The sequence below is a fragment of the Pyrgilauda ruficollis genome, unplaced genomic scaffold (genome assembly GCF_017590135.1).
Source record: "Pyrgilauda ruficollis isolate IOZ18807 unplaced genomic scaffold, ASM1759013v1 scaffold16, whole genome shotgun sequence".
Taxonomy (NCBI): domain Eukaryota; kingdom Metazoa; phylum Chordata; class Aves; order Passeriformes; family Passeridae; genus Pyrgilauda; species Pyrgilauda ruficollis.
Window position 1 is genome coordinate 13,623,141 of NW_024514764.1, and position 27,276 is coordinate 13,650,416.

General features: G+C 50.2%; 1 protein-coding gene across 1 annotated transcript in view; it reads left to right on the plus strand.

Moving 5' to 3' along the window:
• The window catches only part of SEC14L5 (SEC14 like lipid binding 5), a 35,449-nt gene extending 8,173 nt beyond the window's left edge, over positions 1 to 27,276 (plus strand). Inside the window, exons 4-17 of the mRNA XM_041462232.1 lie at positions 11,329 to 11,478; positions 11,587 to 11,718; positions 13,813 to 13,941; positions 14,540 to 14,750; positions 16,352 to 16,464; positions 20,995 to 21,184; positions 21,475 to 21,563; positions 21,953 to 22,023; positions 22,655 to 22,826; positions 23,449 to 23,583; positions 23,962 to 24,099; positions 24,816 to 25,061; positions 25,506 to 25,684; positions 26,660 to 27,276. Of these exons, the coding sequence (XP_041318166.1) occupies positions 11,329 to 11,478; positions 11,587 to 11,718; positions 13,813 to 13,941; positions 14,540 to 14,750; positions 16,352 to 16,464; positions 20,995 to 21,184; positions 21,475 to 21,563; positions 21,953 to 22,023; positions 22,655 to 22,826; positions 23,449 to 23,583; positions 23,962 to 24,099; positions 24,816 to 25,061; positions 25,506 to 25,684; positions 26,660 to 26,765 (2,061 nt within the window). The 3' untranslated portion in view covers positions 26,766 to 27,276. The remainder of the gene's footprint in view (positions 1 to 11,328; positions 11,479 to 11,586; positions 11,719 to 13,812; positions 13,942 to 14,539; positions 14,751 to 16,351; positions 16,465 to 20,994; positions 21,185 to 21,474; positions 21,564 to 21,952; positions 22,024 to 22,654; positions 22,827 to 23,448; positions 23,584 to 23,961; positions 24,100 to 24,815; positions 25,062 to 25,505; positions 25,685 to 26,659) is intronic.

Consider the following 27,276-nt stretch of genomic DNA (forward strand, 5'->3'; position numbering starts at 1 on the left):
TCACAGCCGAATTTGGCAAGCAATTCCTTGTTGGCTCACACAGGTCCCGGGTCCCAGGAGCAGGAGTTCTCCTGCTGGGACTTGTGCAGAGGCCGTGTGTGTGCCTGAGGCTGTGCTCCAGGGATGAGCTGGGGCTTTTCCTGGAGATGCCTTTGTTACCGCGTGTTAGGGTAATTGTCTCTGGATTTACACTCTGCCTTTGCTAATGCTCCTATAGCTTGGGTCGGAGCATTTGCAGACAGATTTGATGTGTATTCCAAGTCCTTGGAAGAACATTCCCCTCCTTGCTCTCTTTGCCAGTCCTGTGCATCTGAGGAAGTAAAAGAGAATCAGCCTAACAAGTCTTTTCTTGTCATTTGGGAGTTTTGATTTATTTTCTTTTTTCTTGTCCTTCCTTCTAAAACAGATTTAAGCAAAAGGTGTTTTTTCCACACCTGTCCAAGGTCAATGTAGTCATTTCCTGCTTTGTTCCCAACTCGGATTCACATTAATGGATCAAAAGTGTTATGCTCTTCAAACACATATCCAGTGCCTGACACCTTTATACCTTATACTTGAAAAGAACCTTGACTTCTGTTAGGCTTTGTTATCTTGTCATGTTTTTCCTTTCTATTTTATCTTTTTTGTCTGTGTCCTCTTTTAAATGGAGCTGTTCCTCCAATGGATTGTCCATGCCTCTCTGGGCCTCATCTTGTCTTCCCTTCAATTAGATCAGTAGATTTGACATTGCATGTCTTCTAATTTTATCTCGCAGCCAAGAAAATTCCCAAGTATAAACTTAGTTTTCATTTTCTTTCTGTTGTAGTTGGAATGCTAAAAGGGATTTTTTAAAAATGTTATAATGAATGAAAAATCCAGAAGGGAAAGGTACCTCTGCCACATAGGAGAGATGCAAATATTTTTGAGCCTTCTGTGATGTACTGGGGAGGAGAATTTGGTTTGGGTGAGCAAGTCCAACATGCAGGAAATGGCCAAGAGAGAGACATGTTGCATATTTAATGTTATTTGCAATTAATTATTAGGTTAGATGAGATAGCTGGGGCTGGAGGGTTTCAGCTTTGAATGTGGTAGGGAGTTGTGTTCCTGTTATTTTTAGTAGTGCCTCAGCCCTTCGTGCTCACGGTTGACGTTGACCATTTTCACACACTTTAGGCGATTTATAGGATTGGGTCCCTAAAGCTACAGGTTGGGAATAACCCCCCAGAGACCTTACAGGGTCTTCTGTCTGTGCTGGATAATTTCAGTGGCTGCATTAGTGGTGCAGATGAGAAATCTCTGACAGCACTTGTCAATGATTTGCTCCTCTTGCCACAGTGCACTTCACGTTCAGCTCTCACTGCTAAGAGCAGTTTATGGTTTCTGCTGCAAGAGAGGGATCTTTCTGCACTGCTATATAAAAATAAGTCATGATTTGGGGAAAAAGAACAGAGATCAGGCACTGGGAGGTTTGCAGGAGCATCAGCTCCCATTGCCTGTGCAGTTGTATTTTGTGCTTGAGACAAAACTGCCGTGGAGCCCCACATGTGCCTGATGTGAGTCAGTGCTGCTTTCTGCTTGACCTCATTTCTTGGTGCTGCCCACGGCATGTGCTGACACATATCTGTGCAGCTGGGAGCCCGAGCTCTTGGACACACACATGGGGAGCCGTGGTGTGTGCTTCTGTGCTGCCTGAGTGCTGCTCATCAGGCCAGGGCAATTCTGCTCCTGCAGTGAGAATTTGGGTGGGGGTGGCTCCTCTGGGGTGCCTGTTTGGTGTGGGGGTGTTTCTCATCTCCAGCGTCACTCAGAGTCTCTGACAGACCTGTGGCAGCTCAGGAGCCTCCTGCCTGGCTGTGCAGGTGAAAGCTGCAACATCTGAGCTCCTGGCCTGCACCTCCAAGCAGTTCCCTGACTCTTGTGGTTTTAGTGGTGATTCAGTGTTCTTTGAATCACAGAACAGTTTGGTTTGAAGGGATCTTAAAGCCCATCCCACCCCCTACCATGGGCAGGAACACCTTCCACTATCCCAGGTGGCTCCAAGACCTGTCCAGCCTGGCCTCAGACACTGCCAGGGATCCAGGAGCAGCCACAGCTGCTCTGGGCACCCTGTGCCAGGGTGAAATCATTCCCCTTTGTCCTATCACTCTGTGCCCTCCTCCAAGTCCATCTCCAGATTTGTAGGTTTCCAATGTCCTTTACTTTTAGTTGATCTGCAGTTTTTTATTTCACAGGTAAGATGAAGTAGGAAATTAACAGTGGATGGTTCTGTTTCAGCTCAGTTTAGTTTGAGTGTTAGCGCTTCTAACAAGCTGAGTGACAAGTTTAATTCAGGCTACAAATGCTGCAAGTTTATTTAAAGTCAGAACTTGCTTCTCATGGAGTAAGCAGCAGAAAATTCCTTCTCCATCATCTCTACTCTCTCATCCTGTACACAGGGTCATACCCCTGAAAACCAAACATCCATGGTGCCAATGTGAGATGTCCTTCTCTTGTGTCTGACTCTCAGGAGCAGTCCCAGTGATTCTCACTGGATGTGGCAGTGGTCCTCACTGCTGTCCCTCAGCCTTCTCTGCAGTGTTTGTTAGCTGGCAAAGCTTTTGCTCCATTCCAGCAGCTGAGGATCTGGTCCAGGGTTACATGCGAGAGTCACCATCCAGAACAACTAAAATCCAAATGCATTGCTCATTTCTCAACCAGCCTAACATTCTTTTGTCACCAGTGTTAGGAACTTCGTAGATGCAGGCTAATTGAAAAAACTCCTTGCTATTTTGGCTGTCAGGCTTAGCTGGAGAAGAAGAAACTGAATGCTGGAGGTCAGGTCCTGACAGCCAGAACAGCTTTCCAAACACTTTTTCAAATTTATTTTCCTTTTCAGCATCAACATGCATTGTGTTAAAGTTTTTAGATTTTAAGTAGCTTTATTTAATGACTTCTTCCTGTTGCCTTTAGCAGATTGAATGTATAAAGAGACTGCTTAAATCCTGGTGTGCTCTCCTCCCTAATGCTGTGGTGTCTTAAAGGTTTTGATTTTTCACTGGCTGATGAAGTGATGCTCCTGCAACAGAACCTCTGAGCCCCCTTCTGCTACTGAACACCCAACAGCTCGGGGTGTGCTGGGAGCAGAGAAACGCTGTGGGAGCTGTACAATGCACAAGCAGGCTGATGTCTAGCAGGGCTCACATCAGCTCTGTGGGTTTGTTCAGAGTGACAGTTCAGTGTGTGTGTTCACAGCCCAGCCAGGCCTCAAAGGCTGCTGCAGATTGTTTGTCAGGCCACCTACAGTGCCGTGGCACTGATGCACCACAGAGGACACTTTGGGGGGCTCCTGAATGCCAAGTTGTAGTTACAGGCTGGAATAGCCCCACCTGGGGCTCCAGGTTGTTGCCACTATTATGGTATTGTCACAGCCTGGTTTTAAATAAAGAAAAGTAGAATCTTAACTAAAATATTTGAAGCTGGCTCGTAGCCTGTGCTTTAAAGTGTGAGCTCTGGAGCCAGGAGAGGACTTGCTGCAGGGAAGCAGAGCAGCTCCTGGCAGCTGGAATCCTCAGAGCAGCAGTGAAGGCACAGAGGGCTGTGTGGAGCAGCCAGGGGGGCTGGAGGGGGGCTCTCAGTGCAGCAGCTGCAGGAGTGCCAGGGGGGAGGATCCTGCTGCCCTCTCTGTGGGTGGCTGCAGGTGGCACGAGGAAGAGCTTTGCAGTGCTTGGGAGCTCCTTTGCAGCCTCTGTGATGCAGGTAATGGCACAGCTTTTAGGTACTGCCTGAAATGCTATTGCTGGGTGGCAGGGCCCTGGAGATGGAGAGAGAATCAATGTGCAAGGGGGGAAAATGCTTCAAAACAGGTGTTCTTTGGTGGTCAACCCATGCCACACATGACATGAAATGTCTTGATAATAACCTAAGCAGCTGAGAAGTTAAAAAATCCCTGCAAAGCAGGATCTGCTTTGTTATTGATTGTTACAGGTTGTAGGTATATGTTACAGATTTTTATTGATGTATAGATTGTTTGGTATATAAAACTTGACAATTCCTCCTTGGATGTGCATGGTCTGCCTGCAGCCATGGGCTATGCCAGATATTTTAAAGAAGGTATCTTCCCTCGTTCCTACTTTTTGCCAAGTTTGGAAGGTGAGATTGCTGTGACTGCCAGAAGCTAGTGGGTTAACATTTTATGCACTTAGAGATAATCTAGTGTTGACTCAAGACATGATGCTTCAGTGTGACTTGAAGGCTTGAAACTCTGCTGTCAAGATACACTAAAAATATCCCCTCATCTTCCTGCTGAGCAGCATTTGGCACCAGGAGCTGGGAGTGATGCTCTGTGTGTCAGCTGGGCTGGCTCTGCACTGGGGGCTCAGCCCCAGGCCCTGCCACCTCCTCCCTTGGCATGAAGCAGGTGGAGAGTGAGCCATGGTTGGGAAAGAGCTGACATTTCTCCTGGGACTGTGGTGTGGGATGTTTCCCCTCAAGTGAGCAGAAAGCGTTTGGTGAGGGCCGTTTGTCACAGCTGCTGGGTGATGGAAGAGCTGCTGGCAACATCTGCACATCACCCTCAGTGTGTTTTGGGGGATGGCAGAGGTCTCTGGGAGCTTTGCCACTGCTCAGACTCCGTTTGCTGAGCAGGATGGTGCTGGCACCTTGTGTGACTGGAGAAGGTTTGCGCTAATCCCAAGGGTCTCTGCAGGTTTATTCACCTTCTCCAGCTGCAGCACGGAAGTTATTTCCTTGAAGGATGGGTTGTGTCTCAAGCTTAATCTGGTGGGTGCTGGCTGGTGCAGGGATGGCTGAGCTCTGAAGGGAGCTCCAGTTCAGAGGCACAGCCCAAGGAGACACCTCCAGCTCTGCTGTACCACCTTTATCTCATCTTCCAGTAGTGACCAAAAGACTCTACTGAACGTGTAGGTGCAGAAGATGAATTACAAACTCTTCAGCAGGGACTAAAAGAGGTGGTAAAATTCAGAATCAAAATTAATCCTTACATCTCAACCTGTATGGGCTTGTTTAACTGCTGAGCACAGTGACCTTCCCAAGTCTGACCCTGAATCGTGGCCAGTTTGTATAAATTCTCACAGCAGCTTCTGGCAATGACAGAGTGTCCTTCTGAGTAGCCATTAGTTTGTGAGCCAGCCTGTTTGATTTTGGGGTGAATCATCAAGCAGTAAATGTGTGATGTGACACTTGACTGCTGTGTTTTGCTCTTTCAGGTGTTAGTCACACCAGATCTCTGCTTCCTTGCCTTCCCATTTTGGTTTCTCTCTCTCCACACTGGGCTGTGACAAGCAGTGGATAAGGTGTCACTTCCACGGTTTTTTGTAAAGGCCAAAGCCTTGTGCTGTTGGTGATCCCAACTTCTCCACACAGAGTTCCTTCTCCCAGCAGAGGAGAGAGGAGGCTGCAGCAGGACAGCTTGAATGGGATATTGTTCCTTCTCAGACAGGAGGTCAGGCACGTTGGTGGCTTCCTGGGAGCTTTGTGCAGCTGCAGTGCAGCGCCTGGCTTCAGGGGGTTTGCTGTGGCCCTCAGTTGTGCCTGTATTGCAATAGATGCTGCTGCTCCCTGAATTGTTTCTTTCACCAAAATCTGAAGGAATGAGGCAAATTATTGGCTGTAGTCCAGGCAGAGATAACACTGGGTCAATGTTTGTGGCCTGGGTGCTGTTGTCCCATGCACTTCTCACTGGCAAATCTTTTTCCTCTGGCTAACAGAACTGTTTATTTTTTCCCCTCAGGCCCCAAGCACTTTTGCTGTGCATACTCTGCACCTCCTTGAAATGAAGTTCTCTTTTCCCTGAATCGGTGCCTTTCTGTACCCTAAATATGCATTTTGTCCCTCCCACATTGTTCCTTGTATATTTTTTCTTACTTTGTGGCTAGTGGGAAGCTGGTATCTGATCTGTTCAAAGCACGTGGATTATTGTGTCTGGTGTGTGCAGACTCTGTGGTTCCCTTCAGCACTGAGACCAAGCAGTGGGAGGAACTGCAGGATGAAATTCCTTTTTCCTAGAAGGCCTCAATCTGCAGAGGAATATTTATGTATCATTAGAGCTGCTCAAAAGCTGCTCCAAATGCATCCACTTCCTACTTAAAAGTGATGAGGTGTCTTCATCTTGCTTCTCTTCATCTCTTTTCAAAGAGATGATGATCTGGGCATCTTCAGCTCAAAACCTGGTATGGTACCTCCTCCTCACTTTCCTTCCTCTGAACACAGGGCTTCCTTTTTCCTGGCAACCTGCACATGGCTGTAACATGACCTCGAGGAATCTCATTAATTAATACAGATTTAAACACTGTCTGAGCATGAAAATCTGAAGTATTTTAGCAGAAGGATGAAGTCTTCTCCTTGTCACATATTCGTGTAATATTGACTATAAATTCTGTCTACATCAGGTGCACCACTATTAAGTTTCTTTGTGCTCCACACAATGCAGATTCCCCCCCACCCCCAGCTCTGGTACTCTTGGAGATCCCATCTCACAGAAGCTGCCTCTGGAAGCACATGGGAGCCACTGGGGACCCAGCAGGCTGAAGGGAGCTGCCTCCAGGTGTGCAGGGGGTTTGGCTGCTGAGGTGTTTTGTTTCCTGCAGTAATTCAGTGGTTACACGTCCCTGTTGTTGTGCATTCCTGAGGTCTCTGTGGTGTAAATTGATTTCAAGGTCACTTCCTAGAAAACCCTGCCAAGGAGAAACAGGAGTAGCTGTTAGAAAGATCCTGCCTGCTGGCCATGTCCTGTGGCTCCTGTAGGAGCAGCAGTGACACAGCTCCCAGAGAGGAGGGCAGGAGCACTCTGACACCCCGGGGCTGGGGGTGTGCAGGGCTTGCTCTGCAGGGGAAGGGGCTGAGCAGGTGGAGGGGGGTAAAGGAGGGTAATTTCCTCTTTTCTCCATGGCTGTGAGGCTTTAGATTGTCACTTTTGGGGTTTGACACTTGTGGTTTTGTGTTATTTGTTCTTGTTTGGCATCTGGCTGACCTTAGGAGTACTGTCTTCTCACAGATGTGGGGTTTGTACTGGTTACTGAGTATTTAGCCAGCAGGTCAGAACACTTCCAAGCATGGCTTCTTGCATTGTTCTCAAGCTCTCCTCTCACAAGCTGATTTTCACTTTTCAGTGTTGGTCCGTAATCCATTTGGGATGGATATTTACCAGAGCAGGTAAAACCACTTGGATGTATTTCCCAGGAGATCCCAGGGCAAAAGCTTGGTCAGAGCACTCTGCTGATTTCACAGTCAGCTGTATCATTGCTAGTGATTGCTCCTTGTAATTAATTATTTGTCAGCTTCAGTGGCACTAAGGGGTCTTTGTTGGGATGCAGAGGTCACTGTAACCAGTTGGAAATCTCCTTATCCTAGTTTGGGCTCTCTTCAGTGTGAAAGGAAAATCTGACACTATTGAACCTTTGAGATCTTTGACTTTCCCTGCATGTTTTAACTTTTCAGCTAGAAATTGTTTCACTTTTTTTTTTTTTTTTTTCCATAATTTGTTATAGTTCTAAGCAAAAGATCTTGATGAGTTCAAACAGATTCCAGGTCCCTCTGTCTTCACTCAGCCCTCTTGTGAAATTTAACGTGTAATTTCAGTTTCACAACTGCAGAGATTTAAATTACTCTTTAACGGTTGGTCACAGTCCACTACAACAAAAGCACTGATTTTTGCAATGATTGTTTTGTCAGAAATCTGGGGAAAACCAACTTGATTTAGGGAAGGACACTGGTGGGCCTGAGCCAGCACCTCTTGTGGAATGGTTGGTTTGGGTATGAGGTGTTAATCCCACAGATTTAGAGGAAGGGAGGGAGTGGCTTCACGGTACCATTAATTTTATTAGATATGTATTTGATATATATCTGATTCTGTTGGAGACTTTAGTCATCCCAGTGTCAGTCTGAAGTGCAGACCCACAGCAGAGCACCCAGTGCTGGCACTACACTGCTGCTGTTCCTTCTGGGAAAGGAGAGGCACAGAAGGGAGTGACAAATCCTAGTTCCTGTATCCTGCTCTGCACAGAGTTCCTGCAGGAAGGAGCTGAAAGATCAAGTGCAGGCAGCCAAAGCATTGAAACTATTAATACTAAGTGCTGTGTGCCTTTCATTTCTCTGGGATGTTCTGTTGTCCACCTTGGACTCTGCAGAATCCCAGAGGAGACATAACAGCCTTGTGATGGCTTGAAAAAAATTAAGTATTTCTCTGTCTTTATAAGCTCCCTCAGTTTCCCTGTTGCAGCAATGGGCTGTTGCACAGAGAGGAGGATTTTGGTAAGAGGATTCTGCTGGGTGCAGAAATGGGCTGCTCTCCTGCTGAGCTCAGTCTGCAGGGATGGAAAGTCTGGGTGCTCTGGGAACAGAGACGTAAGAGCCTTGTGATGGCTTGAAAAAAAATTAAGTATTTCTCTGTCTTTATAAGCTCCCTCAGTTTCCCTGTTGCAGCAATGGGCTGTTGCACAGAGAGGAGGATTTTGGTAAGAGGATTCTGCTGGGTGCAGAAATGGGCTGCTCTCCTGCTGAGCTCAGTCTGCAGGGATGGAAAGTCTGGGTGCTCTGGGAACAGCTTTGCTGTGACTGCAGCGTGGGGCTTCAGCTGTCCTTCATGTGATCTCAGGCATCTTCCCTGCTGTATTTTTAGAGCTGTTGTGCAAAGAAGATTAGCAAAGGACTTAATATTGATGTGGATATGGATTCTTTGTCAAATATGGCAGTGTTCCCCCTATTTAGGCAATGTGTTTGGGCTCGTGTCACAGTTATATCACCAGGCTGTGCACTGCCATGTGCCTCTGCCCTGGCCTCTCTTCCTGCTCCAGATGTTGTTTAGCTGACTGAAAAAGTGGCTGCACTCTTAGTCCTGGTCTTAGTTTTGCTGGATCTAATGACAATTTATTAGGGAGCCTGTTTCCAGTTGGATCAAGTCCATACTTAGTGGAAAAAGAAGCAGCTGGGAGTTGAGATCCAGTGGTTTCCCTTCAGATGGGAGCCACAGGCACCTGGGCTCAGTGGTGGTTTCAGACTGGCTCTTGTGGTGAGGGGGCACTTAGAGGTGAAGCTGTTCAAGGGAGGCCTTTGGAGGGTCCTGGTCCCACTAGAACAGCTCTTGTTTGTCTGGAAACTCCCTCAAATGTTCCAGGCACAGCTGCACCCCTGAAAGAGCAGAATCACAGAATAATTTTGGAGGGAAGAGATGGGAAAAGACCTTAAAAGCCTATCCCCTGCCATGGGCAGGGACAACTTTTGCTGTCCCAGGGTGCTCCAAGCCCCATCCAGCCTGGCCTTGGACACTTCCAGGGATCCAGGGGCAGCCACAGCTGCTCTGGGCACCCTGTGCCAGGCCCTAAACACCCTCACAGGGAACAATTCCTTCCCAACATCTGATTTAAGTGTGTCCTCTTTAGTTTAACACCCTTTCCCATTGTCCTAGCGAACTGTCCACCCTTGCTGTGGAGTTAATTGGGGCAGCCTTCTCTCAGGGAGGGCTTTCAGTGACACTTTGTGCAAGTGTGCTAAGGGCACATGTATGGAGTGACATGGGACAAACTGCCCACAAGCAGTTGCTAAGTTTTCTGATATCCCAGTGGCCTCTGAAGGTGTTCTCAGCATGCACTGCCCAGCCACTTGGGACTCCAGTAACTTAGAATGGGTGGCCTAAAGAGATACATTTTGTATGTGCAGGAACAGAAGGGACCAGCAAGGTGAAGGCTTTGGCCTCAGGATAGCCCTGGAAGGTGGTTTGGAGTCTGGAGGGTTGGGACAGGGCAGGTGGAGGCACAAATAGGAAGTGGTGACTCTGCCTGAGCAGGTGAATGGGTTGGCAGGTTTAGGGAGGAGAGCAGGAGCTGAGGTGTGCAGGCCTCCTGGCACCAGGAGAGGATGGCTGGGAGCATCCTGTGGCAGTACCTGACACAGGTCCATGAACTCCCATCCTAACAAATTAAGCTGCTCAAAGCAGTGAGCGTGCTTCTCTTGGCTGGAGCCAGGTGGATCTGTGTTGGAAACAGTCACTTACCACGGGAATTTTGGATTTGTCTAAACTGGTTTTGTTATTGCTGTGATGAGGAGTGAAAAGCAAGGGAAAGGTTCTCTGGGAAGTGTGGCAAAACAAGGAGGACGTTGCTGAGGGACTGGGAGAGCAGGGTTTCAAACCTGTGTGCTCTGTTCTGGCCAGGACTCCAGCTGGCAGCTGTCTGCACTTCCCTCCTGATACTGGAGCAACATGATAATCTGAAATAGCTCCTTTCCCGTCCAGAGGTCCGGGAGCAGGAGATATGGAATGTGTCCTTAAGTGCCTGGGCTATTTTGGGAGCAGGGACATGAATCTGTGCAGGGGCATCCAGGCTTTGCATGGCTGTGCTAATGGGGAGCTGACAGCCCAGCCCGGCTCCAGCATCAGCACATCAACGTTTGCTTTTGGGACAGAGAACTCATGAATATTTTTATTTTTCTGTGCTGTATAAAATGGTGGTGTCTTCTGGAAGGTGGGAAGATGACAGCAGTTCCTAGAGGAATTGGCAGAAACATCTTAGGATGGAAATGTGGAGCTCTGAGAGCCCACTGGAAGGAGAGCACAGGTTCTCTTCCTGGAGCAGCTGCAGTGGAACTCTGGGCAGCTTGTGCAGCTACCACGTATTTGCAACAGCAGCACAACATGCAAGAGGTTTTTCAGAAATCCAAGGAAAACATTCCATCCTGCAAACATCTTAGAATACAGTAAGAGATGAAGAAGTTAGGGAAGGAGCAGCATCAGCAGGTACTGCTCATGCAAGTGCCAGGCAAGACTAGATTTCTGCTAGAGCTGCTAAAGAAGCTTTGGAGAAAGGGCTTTTCACAGAGATGTGCTAATAGAACAGGGAACATTTCAGAGCCTGGACAGAGTTGTTTCAGAAATGGATGAATTGAGGCAAAGTGAGTAGCCAATAATTGATGGTCTTGCCCTTGATAGTTTAGGGCAACAAGAACTGTTTGGCACATCACATTTTAAGGCTTCATACAGACAGTATTGAGCCAGAGATTATAATATTCCAGTCTTTAGCCAGCAGAAATCAGCAGAGCTCTGTTTGCTTTTGCTAGTTAGGAGCTTCCTGATGTTGAAGTCATGATTCCCTTCCTAGTATTCTTCAACAACAGGATTCTGTTTCTACTTCATGTGTGAAGGAAAAGTTATGTTAGGTCACGCTTTGCTGGTGACTGACATGGCACTGTCCCTGCTTGTACCTACTCTGCTTTAACTTCACCTCTGAGAGAGCTGGGGCAAACTCCGGGGTTCAGGGGGCTCTGTTTTGTTGGGCTTTCACTGTAAGGGAATCAACTAATTCAGAAAGAGTTAAAATTGATTTACCCAGAAGCTGAAATTTACTTTATTTTCACTTCTAGGCCTATGAGAAACGCTTTCCTACATGCCCAGAGATCCCAGTCTTCCTGGGGAGTGAAATCCTGCACGAATCCAGGAGCGAGGATGGGGCCATCCATGTCATTGAGCGGAGCTGCAAGCTGAATGTGGATGCTCCCAGGCTGCTGAAGAAGGCAGGTGGAACCTCGGGAGCAGAGAGGCCTGCATTCTGTTGGCTGCCTCAGATAGATAAAGGCTCCTAAAGCTACTCTTGTCTCTCTGTGTTTGCCCCTCCTCTTCAGATTGCAGGGGTAGAGCATGTCTTCTTCATCCAGAAGAACACGGTGAACTGGAGAGAGAGAACGCTCCGCATCGAAGCGCACAACGAGACCTTTGCCAGCCGTGTGGTGGTCAGGGAGACCTGCAGCTACTCAGTGAGAGCCCTGCTGGGCTGTCTGTGCTGGGAGGGGGGAGCTGTGTGCTCACACACGGGGGAAGCTGCCTGCATGGTCTGAGCACCCCTGCAATGCTGGACTGGGATTAGAGACTCTGAGGCTGGAAAGGCTGCTGGGTCCCGAGTGTGGGATAGTTCAGTTGCTTTGGAGACACAAGACCAGGAGGAATGGCTTCCCACAGACGAATTGGACATTAGGAAGGAATTCTTCCTTGTGAGGGTGTTTAGGGCCTGGCACAGGGTGCCCAGAGAAGCTGTGGCTGCCCCTGGATCCCTGGAAGTGTCCAAGGCCAGGTTGGACAGGGCTTGGAGCAACCTGGGACAGTGGAAGGTGTTCCTGCCCATGGCAGGGGGGTGGAACAAGATGGGCTTTAAGGTCTCGATGATCTTAAAGGTCTTTTCCAACCTGGTGATTCTGTGTGTCCATCCAAACCATTCTGTGATTTCATAAGGCTTGAGAAACTTCTTCAGGTTGATTGTGATTCCCTGCTTGAAGTGAAAGTGGCAAACAGAATTGGTACTCCAGAACTGCTGGTATTCCCTCAGCTTCTTTTTGATTGAAATTCAGGCTGACAAAAACATCTAGAGCTTGGGCATGTCAATAAATCTGGATATCTAAATTAAACCCTTACTGTTCATTATTATAAGGCCCTGAGTGAAATCTGGCAATTTATTTTGCCCACAAATAAGTGAAAGTTTTAGCACCTTGTTTGTCATTTTCGTGCTCTAAAGATTTGGAGAAAGGACTTGAGCCTTATCTGTGGCCTGGACTGTCTCCCTCTGTGGCTGTTTCTGTGCTGTTTCACTGTACTGGTGCTCTGAGCACCCAGTCACCATGGAATAGCTCAGCTGTTTCTGAAAGCAATCAGATCCTGCTTGTCTTTCCTTACACAAATGCCCAGCTCCTGTTACTTACCTGCCCTTTTGGCAGCTGGACAGCAGCTCAGCTTCTTGGGAGTAAGCAGGCTGTGAGGAGCTTCAGGAGGAGGAGGAGTGGATAGGCTGTGAACATTTTGGATGGTGAGGGTGTTCCTGGGCCAGAGATCCCTTGGTAGCTGCCTGAGGCTTCCTAAAAACTGCTGTAAATCAAACTTCCATCATCATCAAAGGCACTGACAGGTCTGAAACGCTCCCAGGTCAACTCTGAGATTGTTACACTTGCTGATTTTGGCTGTGTCCTTAGGAAGGAAATGTCAGTATCTGGGCTTTGAGGGGAACAGGGTGGGAGCTGCTGGCTGCATCCTCAAGATGGTTCCCTGCTCTATTTTTACCAGTTCCCTTTTCCCTGCCAGAGTGCACCGGAAGCAGGTTTATTCTCATCTTTCCTTTTCTGCAGCGTTCTCTGAGGCAACTTGGAGAAATATGATCCTGCTCCTGCAGTTACTTAATATCTCCCCAGGGAATTTCTCTTTTATGATATCTTTCTGTGGGGGCTGGAGTTGTTTTTCTTTCCTGTCAGTTTATGAACAGCAACACCTGCAGAGAGAAGGCAGAGCCGTCTCAGGAAAGGGTTAAGTTGAAAAGAGGAATGGATTCTACCATATATAGAGCAACAGAGGGGAAATAAGGGAAAGGTGTGTGTTGAGCTGAAGATGGAGAAATGCTCTGCCGTGTGCCCAGTGTTTTGGGGAGAAGGCTGAGTCTCCCATCCAAAACTGAAAAAGAAACCCAGTTTGCATTTTTCTTCTTTGCTGGTGTAGGAGTTTTAATTGCATGTTCCACAGGGCCATCCCTGTCTTTCCATAAGGAGACTTTGACATGATGGCTTGAAGTGGGCAGTTCCACTGCTGTTTTTGTGCAGCTTTTGCTACTACAGTTCAGGTCTGCTGGGGCAGGGATGGGTTTAAATCTGGGTTTCCTTGTGCACGTGAAGAATGTTGGGTTAGCAAAAGTCTGGGTGTCCAGTTCACAAAGGGCTCTCACAAGAGGAATGGACCTGGCTGGTCACTGCAGGTGTGGCAGTGCCTCCTCTGCCCCCTCTCCGTGGCTGTGGAGGTTGAACAGCCAGTGTGGTGCCAGGGCCACGAGCCTCCTGTCCCCATCCCTCCTGTGTGTTGTGTTCCCCTGGCTGCAGGTTCACCCTGAGAACGAGGAGTGGACCTGCTTTGAGCAGTCAGCCTCTCTTGACATCAAATCCTTTTTTGGCTTTGAAAGCACCGTGGAAAAAATTGCCATGAAGCAGTACACCTCCAACATCAAACGGGTAAGGTGGGCTTCCCTGGCTGCCTGAACACCCCAGGCCCTCTATTTGCCTTGCTGTGAACAGACCCAGTGGAGTTTTGTGCCATTGCTTATGGCTCTGAAGTCCCTCAGCTGGGCAAGGGAAGGCAAAGCCAGTGTGCAAGGAGCACAGAACAGAGCTGCAGGGATGGAGCAGGCTGTGCCACAGGAGCACGGGGTGCTCTGAGTGCAGGGCTGCTGGACACTGAGGACACTCTTCTTGTGCAGAAAGGGAAGGTTCTTGGTGAAAACCACCCCCTGTGTCTCCAGAGCTTGGGCTTGGGACAGTGGCTCTGGGCTGCAGAGGAACAGGGCAGCTAATCGGGTTTGGGAGCAGGAGGGTGGGGTAAAAGTGTTGGAAAGGCAGCTGCATCCATGACTGGGGTTTGCCTGGCCATTAGTGTAATTCATCATTCACAGGGGGCTTTGATACTGGAGGTTTTTTGACAAGATCATGGGGATGGAAGGAGAGATTTCCCCTCTGTTTATCCTTAGCAACATCCATCATCTGTCCTGAGGAAACTCCAGTGCCTTGCTGGCTCTGGAGGAGGTTTTTCCCTAATGAGAGTTTTCCCCTTCAGGGCAAGGAGGTGATTGAGCACTACCTGAAGGAGCTGATCTCCCAAGGGATCACGTTCATCCCGCGCTGGAGCCCTCCCGCGGCACAGGAGGAGCGAGTCCCGGCGGTGGGTCGGGCCCCTGGTGACATCCCTGGTGACTCGGGGGCTGCTGGCAGCAGCAGGGAGCCGGCCGGCAGCCCCTGCCCGCCCCCCGAGCCTGCCAGCCCTGACGGTAGGCACTGCAGCTCTCCGGCAGTAGCGCTCACCAAGGAGCTTCGTTTAATTTCTCTTGGCACCAGGTTTTTCATCTGGAGCGTGGGGGAGGAGGGAAAGCTATTTTCTTTTTTCAAGGAAAATAAACAATGGAACTTTTTTTTTTTTTTTTTCCTAAAACAAAAAAACTGTGCAGGCAGTATGTTTTGGAGCTTAAAAAAAAAAAAAAAAAGTTTGACCAGCCCTTTAAGGTCTTCAGTATGCTGGAATTAAATGTTTTGTCTGTTCCAAATTAATATTCTTGGGGACAGGTTTGGATGGTTTTTGGCCCTGTATCAGGCCAAGACAAACTTGAGGAATGTCTCCTAAGGCATTTTTCCCACAAAATGCCTGAATCAAACTTTATCTTTCCGTGTGTTGGTCTGATGATATTTTCTAGACTAATAAAATACTTCTCTGGCAAAAAGAAATAGGAGGGACCTTTGAATCCAGAGCTGTTGTAATAGAAACAGTTGTTGTCATTCCTGAGAAGGAAAGGCAGCACTTGTTTTGCTGAGTGTAACTAGGCAAAAAACCTGGAATTTGGAAATATCAGTAGTTCTGCTCTCACCTGACATTGTCTGGGAGCTTTACTGGAGAAAGATGGTAATCCACAGAGAAGCTGATTAGGAGAAATTTTTGAGATTAATGTTGTCCTCAGAGTGATGGGTCCCAGCTAGCAGAAGAGGAGAGGAGTCCTTATTTTTCTGTCCGTATTCCTGCACAGGACAGGATTAGCTTCCCTGGGCCTGCTCCTCACCTAGCTAGCTCTGGGGGTTCCATGGGATGTCTTGCTTCCAAATGCAATTTCTCTGTTATCCTGCTTATCCTGTGGGTGTCCAGGCCTCCTTCTGTAGGTGATGGCATCTCCTGGAACCTTGTGCCAGCTCTGAGGTGTCCCCAGCCCTGCTCCCTATGTCTTCCACCCCAGCTTCTGACTGGGCTGCTTCCCCCAGCTGCCCTGTTCTGCTGGCTGGCAGCTGCCAGCCCTGGGTGACACATGCCCCTGTCCCTCGGTGCTGGCACTCACCAACCTCTTGTCCTTTGTCTCTGAGCTGGAGGGGCATTGAGCTGCTTGGTGTGCAGAGGACTTCTCCTCCTGCCAAAATCCTGCCTGGCTGTCAGAAATGTGCTGTTGTTCTCCCTTAGTCTCTGGTGTCCCTGGGCAGAATAATGGCTTGGTTTTCCAGCAAGCCACTTGTCACTGCAGTTGTGCATGAGATTTGGGACACATGGAGATGGAAATGCCCAGGTCTTGGAGTGCTTGATGACCTGAGTGCCAGAGCTCATGACAGGTCTTTTAAAGCACCTCCTGGAGCAATCCAGAGCTGAATGGAGTATAGGTGTTCCCAGAGCCAGGTGGAGTGATCCAGCTGTGATACAGCACGTGCTGCCTGTGGCCTTGTGCCCCAGTCTCCAGGAGAGTGTCCCTCCATCCCTCCCTCCCTCCCTCCCTCAGGCTGCTGGGATGAGGCTTCTGGGCAAATCCCCTGTAAATCACAGGGAGCCCAATGTTAGAAACACGTGCTCCCCTCCCTGCTGGCTGTGCCAGTCTGCTCTGAGTCGTTGTTTCCCCTGCAGCTGACAAGCTGGATGCTGATTACATCGAGCGCTACCTGGGCCAGCTGACCCCGATGCAGGAGAGCTGCCTGATCCGCCTGCGCCAGTGGCTCCAGGAGACTCACAAGGGAAAGGTGGGTAGGGCAGGCACTGAGGGGCACCCAGGGATCCCCAGCTGGGATGGGGAACCCTGGCTGCACAAACACACTGGGGAATGAGAGGCTGGAGTGTGACACCGCAGGAAATGACATGGGGGTCCTGGCTGATGTTGAGCTGAGCATGAGTCAGCCCTGGCAGCCCAAAGGGACACTGTGACCTGCAGGCACTGTCCTGCTCTGCTCTGTGCCACAGTGGCCTCACCTCTAGTCCTGGACACCACAGTATCAGAAGGATCTAAAGCTGTCAGAAAGTGTCCAAAGGGTGGACTTGAGGGTGGGGAAGGGTCTCAAGGGGAAGCCATAGGAGGAGCAGCTGAGGGCACTTGGTTTGTTCAGCTGGAGGAGATGGAGCACAGAGCTCACTGGGGCTGCAGCTCCTCCCAAGGGGCAGCTCTGAACTCTGCTCTCTGTGACCAGGGATAGGAAGTGGCTGGAGCTGTGCCAGGGGAGGGTCAGGTTGGATATCAGGAAAAGTTCTTCCCCCAGAGGGTGCTGGGCACTGCCCAGGCTCCCCAGGGAATGGGCACAGCCCCCAGGCTGCCAGAGCTCCAGGAGCGCTTGGACAGCGCTGCAAGGGGTGCACAGGGTGGGATTGTTGGGGTGTCTGTGCAGGGACAGGGGTTGGACTGGGGGATCCTTGTGGGTCCCTTCCTGCTCAAGAAAATTCCATGGTTCTCTGATTTTTCCCTGAGAAGCAGCACGGGCACTGAGGGACAGGTGTGTCTCTGCTCTGCTGGAATGTCCTGGGCTCCTTTTGGTTAAAGCAAAGTCTCTCTTAGACCAGCAGGAAAAGAAAGGATCTAGAGCAGCTTGAATGCCTCAAGAGGGGTTTCACTCCAGATTTCCTGATGGAGAGGGATTAGGAGGGAAGGAAAGAAGGACAAAGGATAGCACCAGAGAGAGTAGTTGGGTGGGCTGAGTAGATAAAGGGTGCTCAGGAAGAGGAGCAAGTGATCCTGCTTGGAAGCAGGGAACAGCTGGATGAAGTTTCAACAGTAAAAGCTTCCTGGCTTGGAAGGAATCAGCTAAGTCAGTCAGGATGGGTTAGGTCAGGTACTCTGCATTCCTGGGTTTGGGAAGATTTTCATTCTCTTTTCTTTACCTGGCCTTTCCAAAAAAGACTGCTGCTTACAAGGAGCTTTGCCAGTCCTGCATGCTGGGCTGTATGTCTCAGAGCTGAGCATGTCTCATCTGAGTACAGGGAGTCTGAACATGATTTGGAATGCTGTTTTTTCTTGGAAAAGTGAATGTGATTCACCTCTGTAGAAACAAAATGTGAAAGATTTAGTGCTATTGTTCTGCTGCTGTTGAACTCCTGAAGTTCCCTTGTGTGTGAGCAGGCACATGGGTTTTGTTGGTACCCAGGAATGTACCTGGGTACAGGATGGAGAAACAGCTCCCAGCAAACCTCAGTCTGAAGAGAAGGAGGTGTTGTGGCAGTGTGAGAGGCTCCCAGCAGCTGATGAGCTCCAGAAACCAACAGTGCTGTTGAATTGTGAGAGCTGATAAATTTCCACCCCCAAACATCTGCCAGAGCTGGTCCAGGCCACTGGTGTACAGTGGCATCAGCAGCAGCTTGGATAACTTGGACCAGAAGGGTGGGGGCTGCTGGGGGCAGGTAGAGACTGCAGGAATATATGTGTGATATATAATATATTGTATATATGCACACACCTGATGTAGCAAAGGGCCCTTGAAGGGCTGTGACACCTCCCTGGCAGCTGCTTTTGTGTCACTGTGATGCTCTGCCCCTGAGGAAGGAGCTGGGGCTGGGCTCCCAGCCAGCCAGGGGTGGTGAGTGAGCTGTGTGAGCAGGAGCAGCTTCACCAAGAGAAGGGGCTCTGCTGGAAGCTGTTTTTGGTCTGTGTCTGCCTGTGATCGAGCCTCCAGTCAGATGAGAGGCACGGGACAGGCAGGGATCAGTCCCCAGGTGTGACTGTGCTCTCAGAGAGGACAGGAGGCTTTTCATGGACACCTGAACAGTGAAGTGGTGTGGGCTCCAGTGGGGTGGGAGATCTCTCACCTAGTGGGTCCTGGGTGGGAGGACATCCCAAAGGCAGGGAGGCTTTGTCCCTGCTGTGACCTGCAAGGATCCTGCTTTCAGCTGGAACAGGCACCACCTAAACCTTTGTTTGGGTTGAAAAGTATCAACCCACAGGTTGGTTTTCCCCCTCCATGTCAGAGGCTGGAGAATCATGCTGGAAAAGGAAAAAGTGAGAGCACATAAGCAAAATGTGGAGCAGCTGCCCCTTGGGTGCTTGGAGCTGTGCAGGGAGTGGCAGCCCTTGTCCCCTGAGCTGTGCTGGGAGCCTTGGGAAGTGCAGCTGAATCCTGAGCTCTGGGGACAGTGGAGCTGCCTCAGGCCTTGTCCCCGGGAGGATGTGGGCACACAGGAAGGGAGGTGCTGGCTACTGAAACTTCATCTTGACCCCCCTGACTGCTCAGCTGCTTCTCCTGATTCCCTGACAGAGCAGGCCAAAATCAGGAGCTTGTCCTGCAAGGCTGGGGTTGTCCCTGGAGAGGCTCTTACCTTGCTGTGACAATCTGTTCTTCTAATTCAGAGCAGGGATGGCCTTATTCCTGTATCAGAAATTATCAAAAAATAGATCTCCTGTTTCTTGGAAAATGGCCCTTCTTATTTTTGTCCTCTGTCCTATTTCACTATCTTTTCCCCATTCCTTCCAAAGCAGACATTACCTTTACCATCAGATATGTTGTTGCTTAAAAAATCTGAGGAGTTGAAGGAACAAACTGTAAATGGTGTTAAAATTGCAACAACTTAAAGCTCTGTTCAAGGCTTTGCACCATGCAGGAGAGTGCAGCAGTTTTACCAGGGAATACAAAAGCAGGCTGAAATTAAACCTTCGTTTTCTTGCGTGTGGGAGTTACTGCTTTGGTTGGACAAGGATAAAAGTCTAATTCTGCTGTGGAATAAGTCTTCTTGGAGCTTCCTGCCTTTGGTCCAAACAGAAGTGCTGGATTTGCCTCTTGCCTGGAGCCGTGCACAGGGGAGGTTTGAAACAGGAAAATGATCAAACCTTCCAGCAGGCATCCCCTCTCCTGCAGAGACCCAGGAGCTGTTGTGGGTGTCTGGGCTGGGTCTCATGAGTGACAGCTGCCTCTGAGCAGCAGGAACACAAACCTGAATTATCTGGTGAACACTCTGCTGGCTTTAAACATGCTGTCGTACTGAATTCCTCTAAATACTCTCGAAATCATCTTTGGGAAGGCTGCCCTCTCCTTTCCAGGACACACAGATGCAGTGTTAGAACCAGTGCTAATTTCCCCCCTGCTCCTAAGGTGCTTTAGGATTTGTTGAGGCTGCCTGAGCTCTTTCCCTTCTTTAGGTGAGCCAGTTCGTACCATCTCTTGCTTGTGAATCCAGGATTGCTCCCTCCTGACACAGCTGCCAGCCATGCTTTCTATCCAGCTTTCTGTTTCCCTGAGCGTGGCAGTGTACAAACAAAGGAGCTTTGACTCCTGAACATGGGGATTTGTGTCCCAGCAGGGCTGGGAGTGCTTGGGTTGTGCTAACACAACATGGATACTCTGGAAGAGACAATCCCTGCTCCACAGAGCTGGAATTTTTTTATGGAAACTTGTAGAGAATGAGGCCAAGCACTTTTGGAGAAGTTGGAGTGAGGGGCTGTGAATCCAGCAGCACATGCAGCTCTAATCCAGTTGGATTTGCAGCTGACAGGCTCTTAGTCAGATTTGGCACTTCTGTGGAATCCATCAGGTTCGTTGTTAATTCCTGCTGCTTGGCACTCCTGCCAAGCTTTCTTTGATTCTTCAGCTAAAGAGAACATGGCAGATCTGGAAGGAGGTTGGAATAAGCCATTCTGCAGACGTGCTTTGGAAGGCTTTTGTGCCTGTGATGTTAGGATTAGTGCTAGTGCTGGGGCGAGAGATTGGGAGAGGGTGTGTTGTGGTTTGGGTTGATTTGGATCAAGAGTTATTGCGGTGTAATGGGGCAGGGAAGCCTTTGAAGCACTCAGCAGCTTTCCTGTTCAAGCACTGGCAGCAGGGCCTGCACAAGAGCTGGAGCTGGTACTGGTGGCATCATTCAGACTGCACAGTTGTGATTCCCTCCAGTGCCTGGCGTGCTCAGTGTGTTACCTGTGGCTGTTTGTTACCTGTTGCCATCCTGTGCTGATTTGCCCTGGGCAGGGCAACTTGCACCTCCCTGACTTGTTTACAGTGTTTTGGAGGTCCTTGTGGATAACCAGTCAAGGGAAACATCAACCAGCCTGGGGTTTGCTGGGGCTCCTGGGAATTGCACTGGGGAAGGGCTTCCCACAGTCAGTGAGCTCCTCCCTGCCTTTGTGCTCCTGGCACCCTCTGCTGCTTCCAGCTGGGTCAGCTACGGAGGGAGGGAGGCAGAAGGGAAGTTTAATGTTTGCTGTCTTAGTCTGAAGAGATTAAAAATTGTGTCAACGGTGCAGCCTCCTCTGCAGGCCAAATGGAGCATTCCAGTGCTGATCCTGGGGCTCTCTCTCCTGGCAGATCCCCAAGGATGAGCACATCCTGCGGTTCCTGCGCGCCCGCGACTTCAACATCGACAAAGCGCGGGAGATGCTGTGCCAGTCGCTGGCCTGGCGCAAGCAGTACCAGGTGGATTTCATCCTGCAGTCCTGGAGACCCCCGGCCCTGCTGCAGGAGTACTACACTGGGGGGTGGCACTACCAGGACAAAGGTGAGGAGCTGCCCCTGGCGCCTCACTGGTGGTCTGGGATGGTGAGGAAAGCTGCACTGACATTTTTAAAGTTAACAAAGCAGTTCAGTGCCTGTGAGTAGCCACGCTGCTTCCCTCTAATTGTATTCCCTCTGCACAGGTCAGTCAGTGCAAAGCAATTTCTCTGAACAGGTTGCTTTTAGCAGTGATTTTTATCCTTATGAAATATTTAATGTGGCTTTTTAAAAGGGTAGGGGAGTGATAGCCTGGTAGACTAAAGTGCTGCCCTCTCTGACCCCTCTGTTTTGAAGATGGGCGGCCGCTCTACATCCTGCGCCTCGGCCAGATGGACACCAAGGGTTTGGTGAAGGCCCTGGGAGAGGAATCCCTGCTGCGACATGTGAGCTGTGCCTCTGTGTGTCACCTCTTCCCCTCAGGGTGCTGGGAAGTCTTGTCATGGTGCATCAGGAATCCTGGAATGGTTTGGGTGGGAAGGGACCTTAAAGCTCATCCCATCCCACCCCCTGTCATGGGCAGGGACACCTTCCACTGTCCCAGGCTGCTCCAAGCCCTGCCCAGCCTGGCCTTGGACACTGCCAGGGATCCAGGGGCAGCCACAGCTGCTCTGGGCACCCTGTGCCAGGGCCTGCTCACCCTCACAGGGAACAATTCCTTCCCAGTATCCCCTCTAACCCTGCCCTCTGCTTTCTGTATTTTCTTTAAAATAAGATCTCCATGCCATCCTGATTACTCAGCCATTCTCTGGCTAATCCCTGTCTGTGATTGCAGGTTCTGTCCATTAATGAGGAAGGACAGAAGAGATGTGAGGAAAACACCAACATCTTCGGCCGGCCCATCACGTCAGTATCATGGGTTTAGAATTGGTTTTCCTGAGCCCTTGCAGACTCTCAGTGCCATGGTGAAGGATGCTGCTGTGGTTTGGGGTGATGTCCTTGGGGTTACAGTGCAGACAGCAGTGTGTCTTATGGGCTGGATGGGGACTACAGATATATAAAAATGTAGTTGTTTGACTTAAATGCAGAGAAATCCTGCAGTTTTGTTGAAAAGCAAGTATTGATCCTTCCTTACATAATTTTCATATCCCATCTCAGATTAATTTAATCTTTCTGTCTTGGTGATTTGGATCCACATCTTTGAAATTCTGGGGTTTTTTAATGCAGGAGCCTGTCTGCCAGATTCCACCTTCATTTAGAACGCATTTTTACATTATTTTTATCAAGAGGCTTGTATACCTTCACCTTCTTCCGGAGTGACAGATGTTCCTGCCCTTGGGCTTGGGTGTCTGTGTTACCTGGAGCTCACCTGGGTTCAGGTGTCTGCTGCCCGAGGGGAGATGTGCTTTTATTGGAACTGCTCGTGGCCCTTTTTGGCTTCCCTGGATCCTGCACGGGCTGTGGGGTTACTGTGGATCCTAAACTGAGCTGCCACCACACTCCAGAGTTCTGACAGGTCTTTTTCTGTTTATTTCAGATCCTGGACATGCCTGGTGGACTTGGAAGGGCTCAATATGAGGCACCTCTGGCGGCCTGGGGTGAAGGCCCTGCTCAGGATCATTGAGGTGGTGGAAGACAACTACCCTGAGACCCTGGGGAGGCTCCTGATCGTGAGAGCACCACGGGTCTTCCCTGTGCTCTGGACCCTGGTGGGTGAAACCTGGGCTCTGCAGGGTCACTGCCACTTGTGCAGGTTCACAGATCAGCAGAGGCAGGGAGGGAAAATCTCCAGGCAACTTATGGGGAGCTCCTGAAGAGCCACAGCAGAGCCATGGGGTGCCTGTAGCTCACTGGGTTCTGGTGACTGCCATCCACCAGGACAGGATGAGAAACCTGCATTGGAATTGCCAATTCCACCCAGACTTGGTGGGCTTTCATATATAGATGGGAAAGACATACCTTTTAATCTCCTGCTGTAGGACATTGAAGGGTAGTAGTAGTAAATAATAAATCTGGTTCTGCCTGGTGCCTGCTGACTGCTCTGGCAGTGTGAGAACTTGGTTGTTACATTTCTTGTGAGGTTTGTGGGTGAGGCAGTGACTGCAGACTTCCTTTACATAAAGCAGAAGGTGTTGTGAGATGGTGATAGAGAGAGAAAGAACATTTTCAGTTTGTTATCCCTCTCTTTGGGAAGTGCCTCAGAGCTGTGAAGCTCTGCACACTGCTGAGACATTCCAGGCTAGAGCCTGAAGCATCATCATGAGGTGGCTCAGACAGCGTCTCCAGCTGCCCTCGGTGACAGCCATGTCCTGTGTGCCCTTTGTCTTTCAGGTCAGTCCCTTTATCAATGAGAACACACGGCAGAAGTTCCTCATCTACAGTGGCAATAACTACCAGGGCTCAGGAGGGCTGGTGGACTATGTGGACAAGGATGTGATCCCAGACTTCCTGGGAGGAGACTGCATGGTGGGTTTTCCTTCCTCTTGTGCAGGTGCAAAGTGGAACTGATTTCCTCTTCCTCACTACCCTGGCCCTCCACTGCCTTCTGGAAGGGGTTAAGCCTCTGTGCTGGCCAGCATGCCCGTGCTGTGGGCACAGAGCAGTTCATCTGGTCACAGAGAGCTGTCCCTTGCAGTGCTGGTGCTGTCCTGGGATCCTGGAGCAGGGGCAGAGGGCAGCTCTCTACAGGGAGCTCACATAAACCTCAGCAGTTCCAGTGAGCTCAGAGCCACTGTGCAGTTCTGGCTCAGCTGAGGGGTCAGCCCGTGTCTGACAGCCAGCAAGAGTTCCTGGTTCTCTGCTGGAACACCCTGAGCCTCCTGTTTGTGTGTCTGGCCATTGCAGTGCACTGTCTCAGAAGGGGGGCTCGTCCCCAAGTCCCTGTACCAGACCGAGGACGAGCAGGAGAACTCGGATCACATCCGGCTGTGGACAGAAACCATCTACCACTCTGCAAGTGTCCTCAAAGGAGCCCCCCACGAGGTACAGAGCACGGCTTGAGCTGCTGGCACAGTGACATGTGTCCCCTCTGCTAGGGCTGCCTGGAGCAGCCAAGGGCTCCCAACACAGGGAGCAGCAGAGGGCTCGGCAGCAGCTGCTGTTCTGCAAGGGAGCAGCTGCAATGTGGGAGTGAAGAGCAGCAGTTTGAGCAGCAGTGTCTCTTATCTCTGCTGTGTTCTGTTCTGGAAGGTCCAGTCTCTTTCTCCTCCCCCACCTCCTCCTCTTGGGAGAAATAAAGGGCACTCAGTTCCCCTTGTGATAGTTCAGCTCCCAGCTGAATGGAATTATAGCTGGGACTGGGACAGTAATGGGGTGATAAAGGAAGGTGTGTGCTGGGAACTGCTTGATGGGAGTCATCAGGAAACAGGATGTCCCAAAAAGGAGCAAATCGGTGTCAGATCAGTCTTCTGGCCTCTCTGATGGGGGGTGACTCTGATTTGGCTCTTTGTGCCTCATTTCCACTGAGGTTTTCCTGGAACAAGGAACTCATTTACAAGCAACTCTGATATGGGGAGAAAAGGTAAAAACACCTGAGTGGGTGTACTGTGGTAGGGTTGGGAGTGGGAGTTGGTGTGTGTCCCCCTCCATCGGGCAGCTGAAGGATTGTGGAGCCAAGTCTGTTTGCCCCAGAGTGGGGAGGAACACACTGCTGCCACCTGAGCACCTGACCCTGGGGGCTTGTTCTGTTCCTTTCTTAGATACTCGTGGAGATCCTGGAAGGGGAATCTGTCATCACCTGGGACTTTGACATCCTGAAGGGAGATGTGGTGTTCAGCCTCTTCCACTCCAAACGAGCTCCCGAGCCAAGTCACAAAGAAGCCACATCACCAAGTCCCTCTGGTGCAGGGGACAATGTGCAGCTCATTGACAAGACCTGGGTGCTGGGGGTGGATTACAGCCGGGTGGAATCTCCCCTGGTCTGCAGGGAAGGAGAGAGCATCCAGGTGAGAGGGGTTGGGGTCCTGCCATGGCTTCAGAGTCCTGCCAGCTCAAAGTGGAGTGGTAGGGAGGGAATTGATGGTGTGGGAAATCAGGAACTGCTAGAAAGGGGGGCTGTGGTCATTTCCCAGCAGCAGGAGGGTGGATTCTGCCCCACTCAGGTGAGACCTCACTTATAGTGGGAGGGGATGGAATGGGATGAGCTTTAAAGTCCATTCCCACCCAAACCATTCTGTGATCATTTTCTGGATACCCTTTGAAAGTGGGAAATCCTTATTTAGAGTGAGTCATTGGAAAGAGACTCCGCTGGAAAGCTAAAATTCTTATGGAAATTAAGCTAAATAAGGCTGTGTCTCAGGGAGGTGAGACAGGTGAATGACCCCTGTGCTGGGTCATTCAGCCATTCCCCCAGACAGCCGTGGTCACCTGCTGTCCCTCCCTCTGTGCAGGGGTCCCATGTCACTCGCTGGCCTGGCTTTTACATCCTGCAGTGGAGGATGCACGGGCCCCTGCCCTGCTCCAGCTCCAGCCTGCCCCGTGTGGACGATGTCCTGGCCTCCCTGCAGGGCTCCAGCCACAAGTGCAAGCTCATCTACTACTACGAGGTGCTGGCTTCCAAGGACTTCAGGTAGGGCATTTACAAGGGGTTTACTACGAGTTGCACTGAGTGTGAGTTAAACACTTGGATACCAGAGACCCCCACAGGGGATGTGTTTCACTGACAAGTGGATGGACACAAAATTGGTGCTGTAGATATTTAAAAGTTTCCTTGAATCTGTGTCCACCAGTGAAATTTGTGCTTTGGGTCTTGCTTGCAGCTGCCTGAAGAGCAGGAGATTTCTGACTCAAGAGGGTTTGTATCTTAGTTGAGAATATTTTGAGAAGCTGCTTTTGGAGTGATTTAAGTATCAGCTGGGCTATTTTTCCCAAATGGGTTTTTTTGCACTTGAGAAGGATGAGCATTTCTGAACAGGTGAACAGCCAGCCTTGGCACCGTGTGCCTGGCCCCCTCCTTCAGTGGCAGAAGCACCTCCCCATGTCCTGTTAATCTGAGCTCTGTGCCAGTCCTTGGCCCTTCCCTGGAGCTGATGGAGGCATTGGGCAGAGCAGGCCTGAAGGTGGCAGCTTGAGGTATGACCTGGTCAGGTCCTGGGGGGTCAGAGCAGCAGAAATGCCTCACTGCAGTCATGCTCTTCCTTGGGGCTCTTCCTGAGCCCAGCCTGCTTTTGGCAGGAGGAGCTGGAGATGCTGAGTTGGGACTCTGGTGTTCAGCAGCCCGGAGTCCTTGGGTTCACAAATGCATTTGGAGTGCTCTGGAGCTTTCCTTTCTCCTCAGGGACAGCTCCCAGAGGCTCCAGCTGTGTCCCTTTCCCCAGAACAATAGTCAGAGACAAGGAATAATATCTGTAAATGGGAAAAAATGTCTCTGACTGATTAATTTTTCGTCATGACAATGATGAATCTCTAAGAGATTCTTAGAGAGCGAGTGGGACATGATGGGCCAAAAAGCCCTTGTGTAAGTGTTAGAGAGGGGAGCTGATCTGTGGGAGGAATCCCTCAACTGCAGCCTTGCTAACAGCACATCTGTTCTGTCCCATGCCAGGGGATCCATGTCCAGCCTGGAATCTTGCACCAGTGGCTTTTCCCAGCTGAGTGGAGTCACCACATCTTCCAGCCAGTCCCAGAGCAGCTCCCACCTCTCCAGATAGCAGAGCCAAGGCTCCAGCAGCAGGGGCACCCTGGGGCTGCTCCAGCCCCAAACCAAAGAGCTCCAGGCCTGAGCTGTGGGGCAGTCACAGCCATTTGGACACACAGAGGCCTCTGGGGGCTGCTTCAGCCACAGAAACTGAAATTCCAAGGGCAGGTTTAGGAGTTTTGGGTCAGCTGCCTGCTTCTCAGTAGCCTCCTTCACCACCTGTGGATTTTGGGTGCCTGTGAGTTTGCAGGAATCCACTTCCCTCCAAAGGGCTCTTCCCATGGGTTCTTTTCCAGCAGAGGAGGCTGATGTTGCCTTACCTGTTGGACCTTTAGATAATTCCTGGGTGGCAAAACTAAGGGAATGTCCTGGCTGCCCACGGGGTACTGGTTCCACACTGGACAGTCAAGTGGGCATTCCAGAGGCAGGGCCTTGGAAGGAACTGCCAACACCTGGGTACGGGCAGGATGGTTCAGAAATCACTTCCAGGCCAAACCAAAAACCTCTTCTGGTCTGGCAGGATG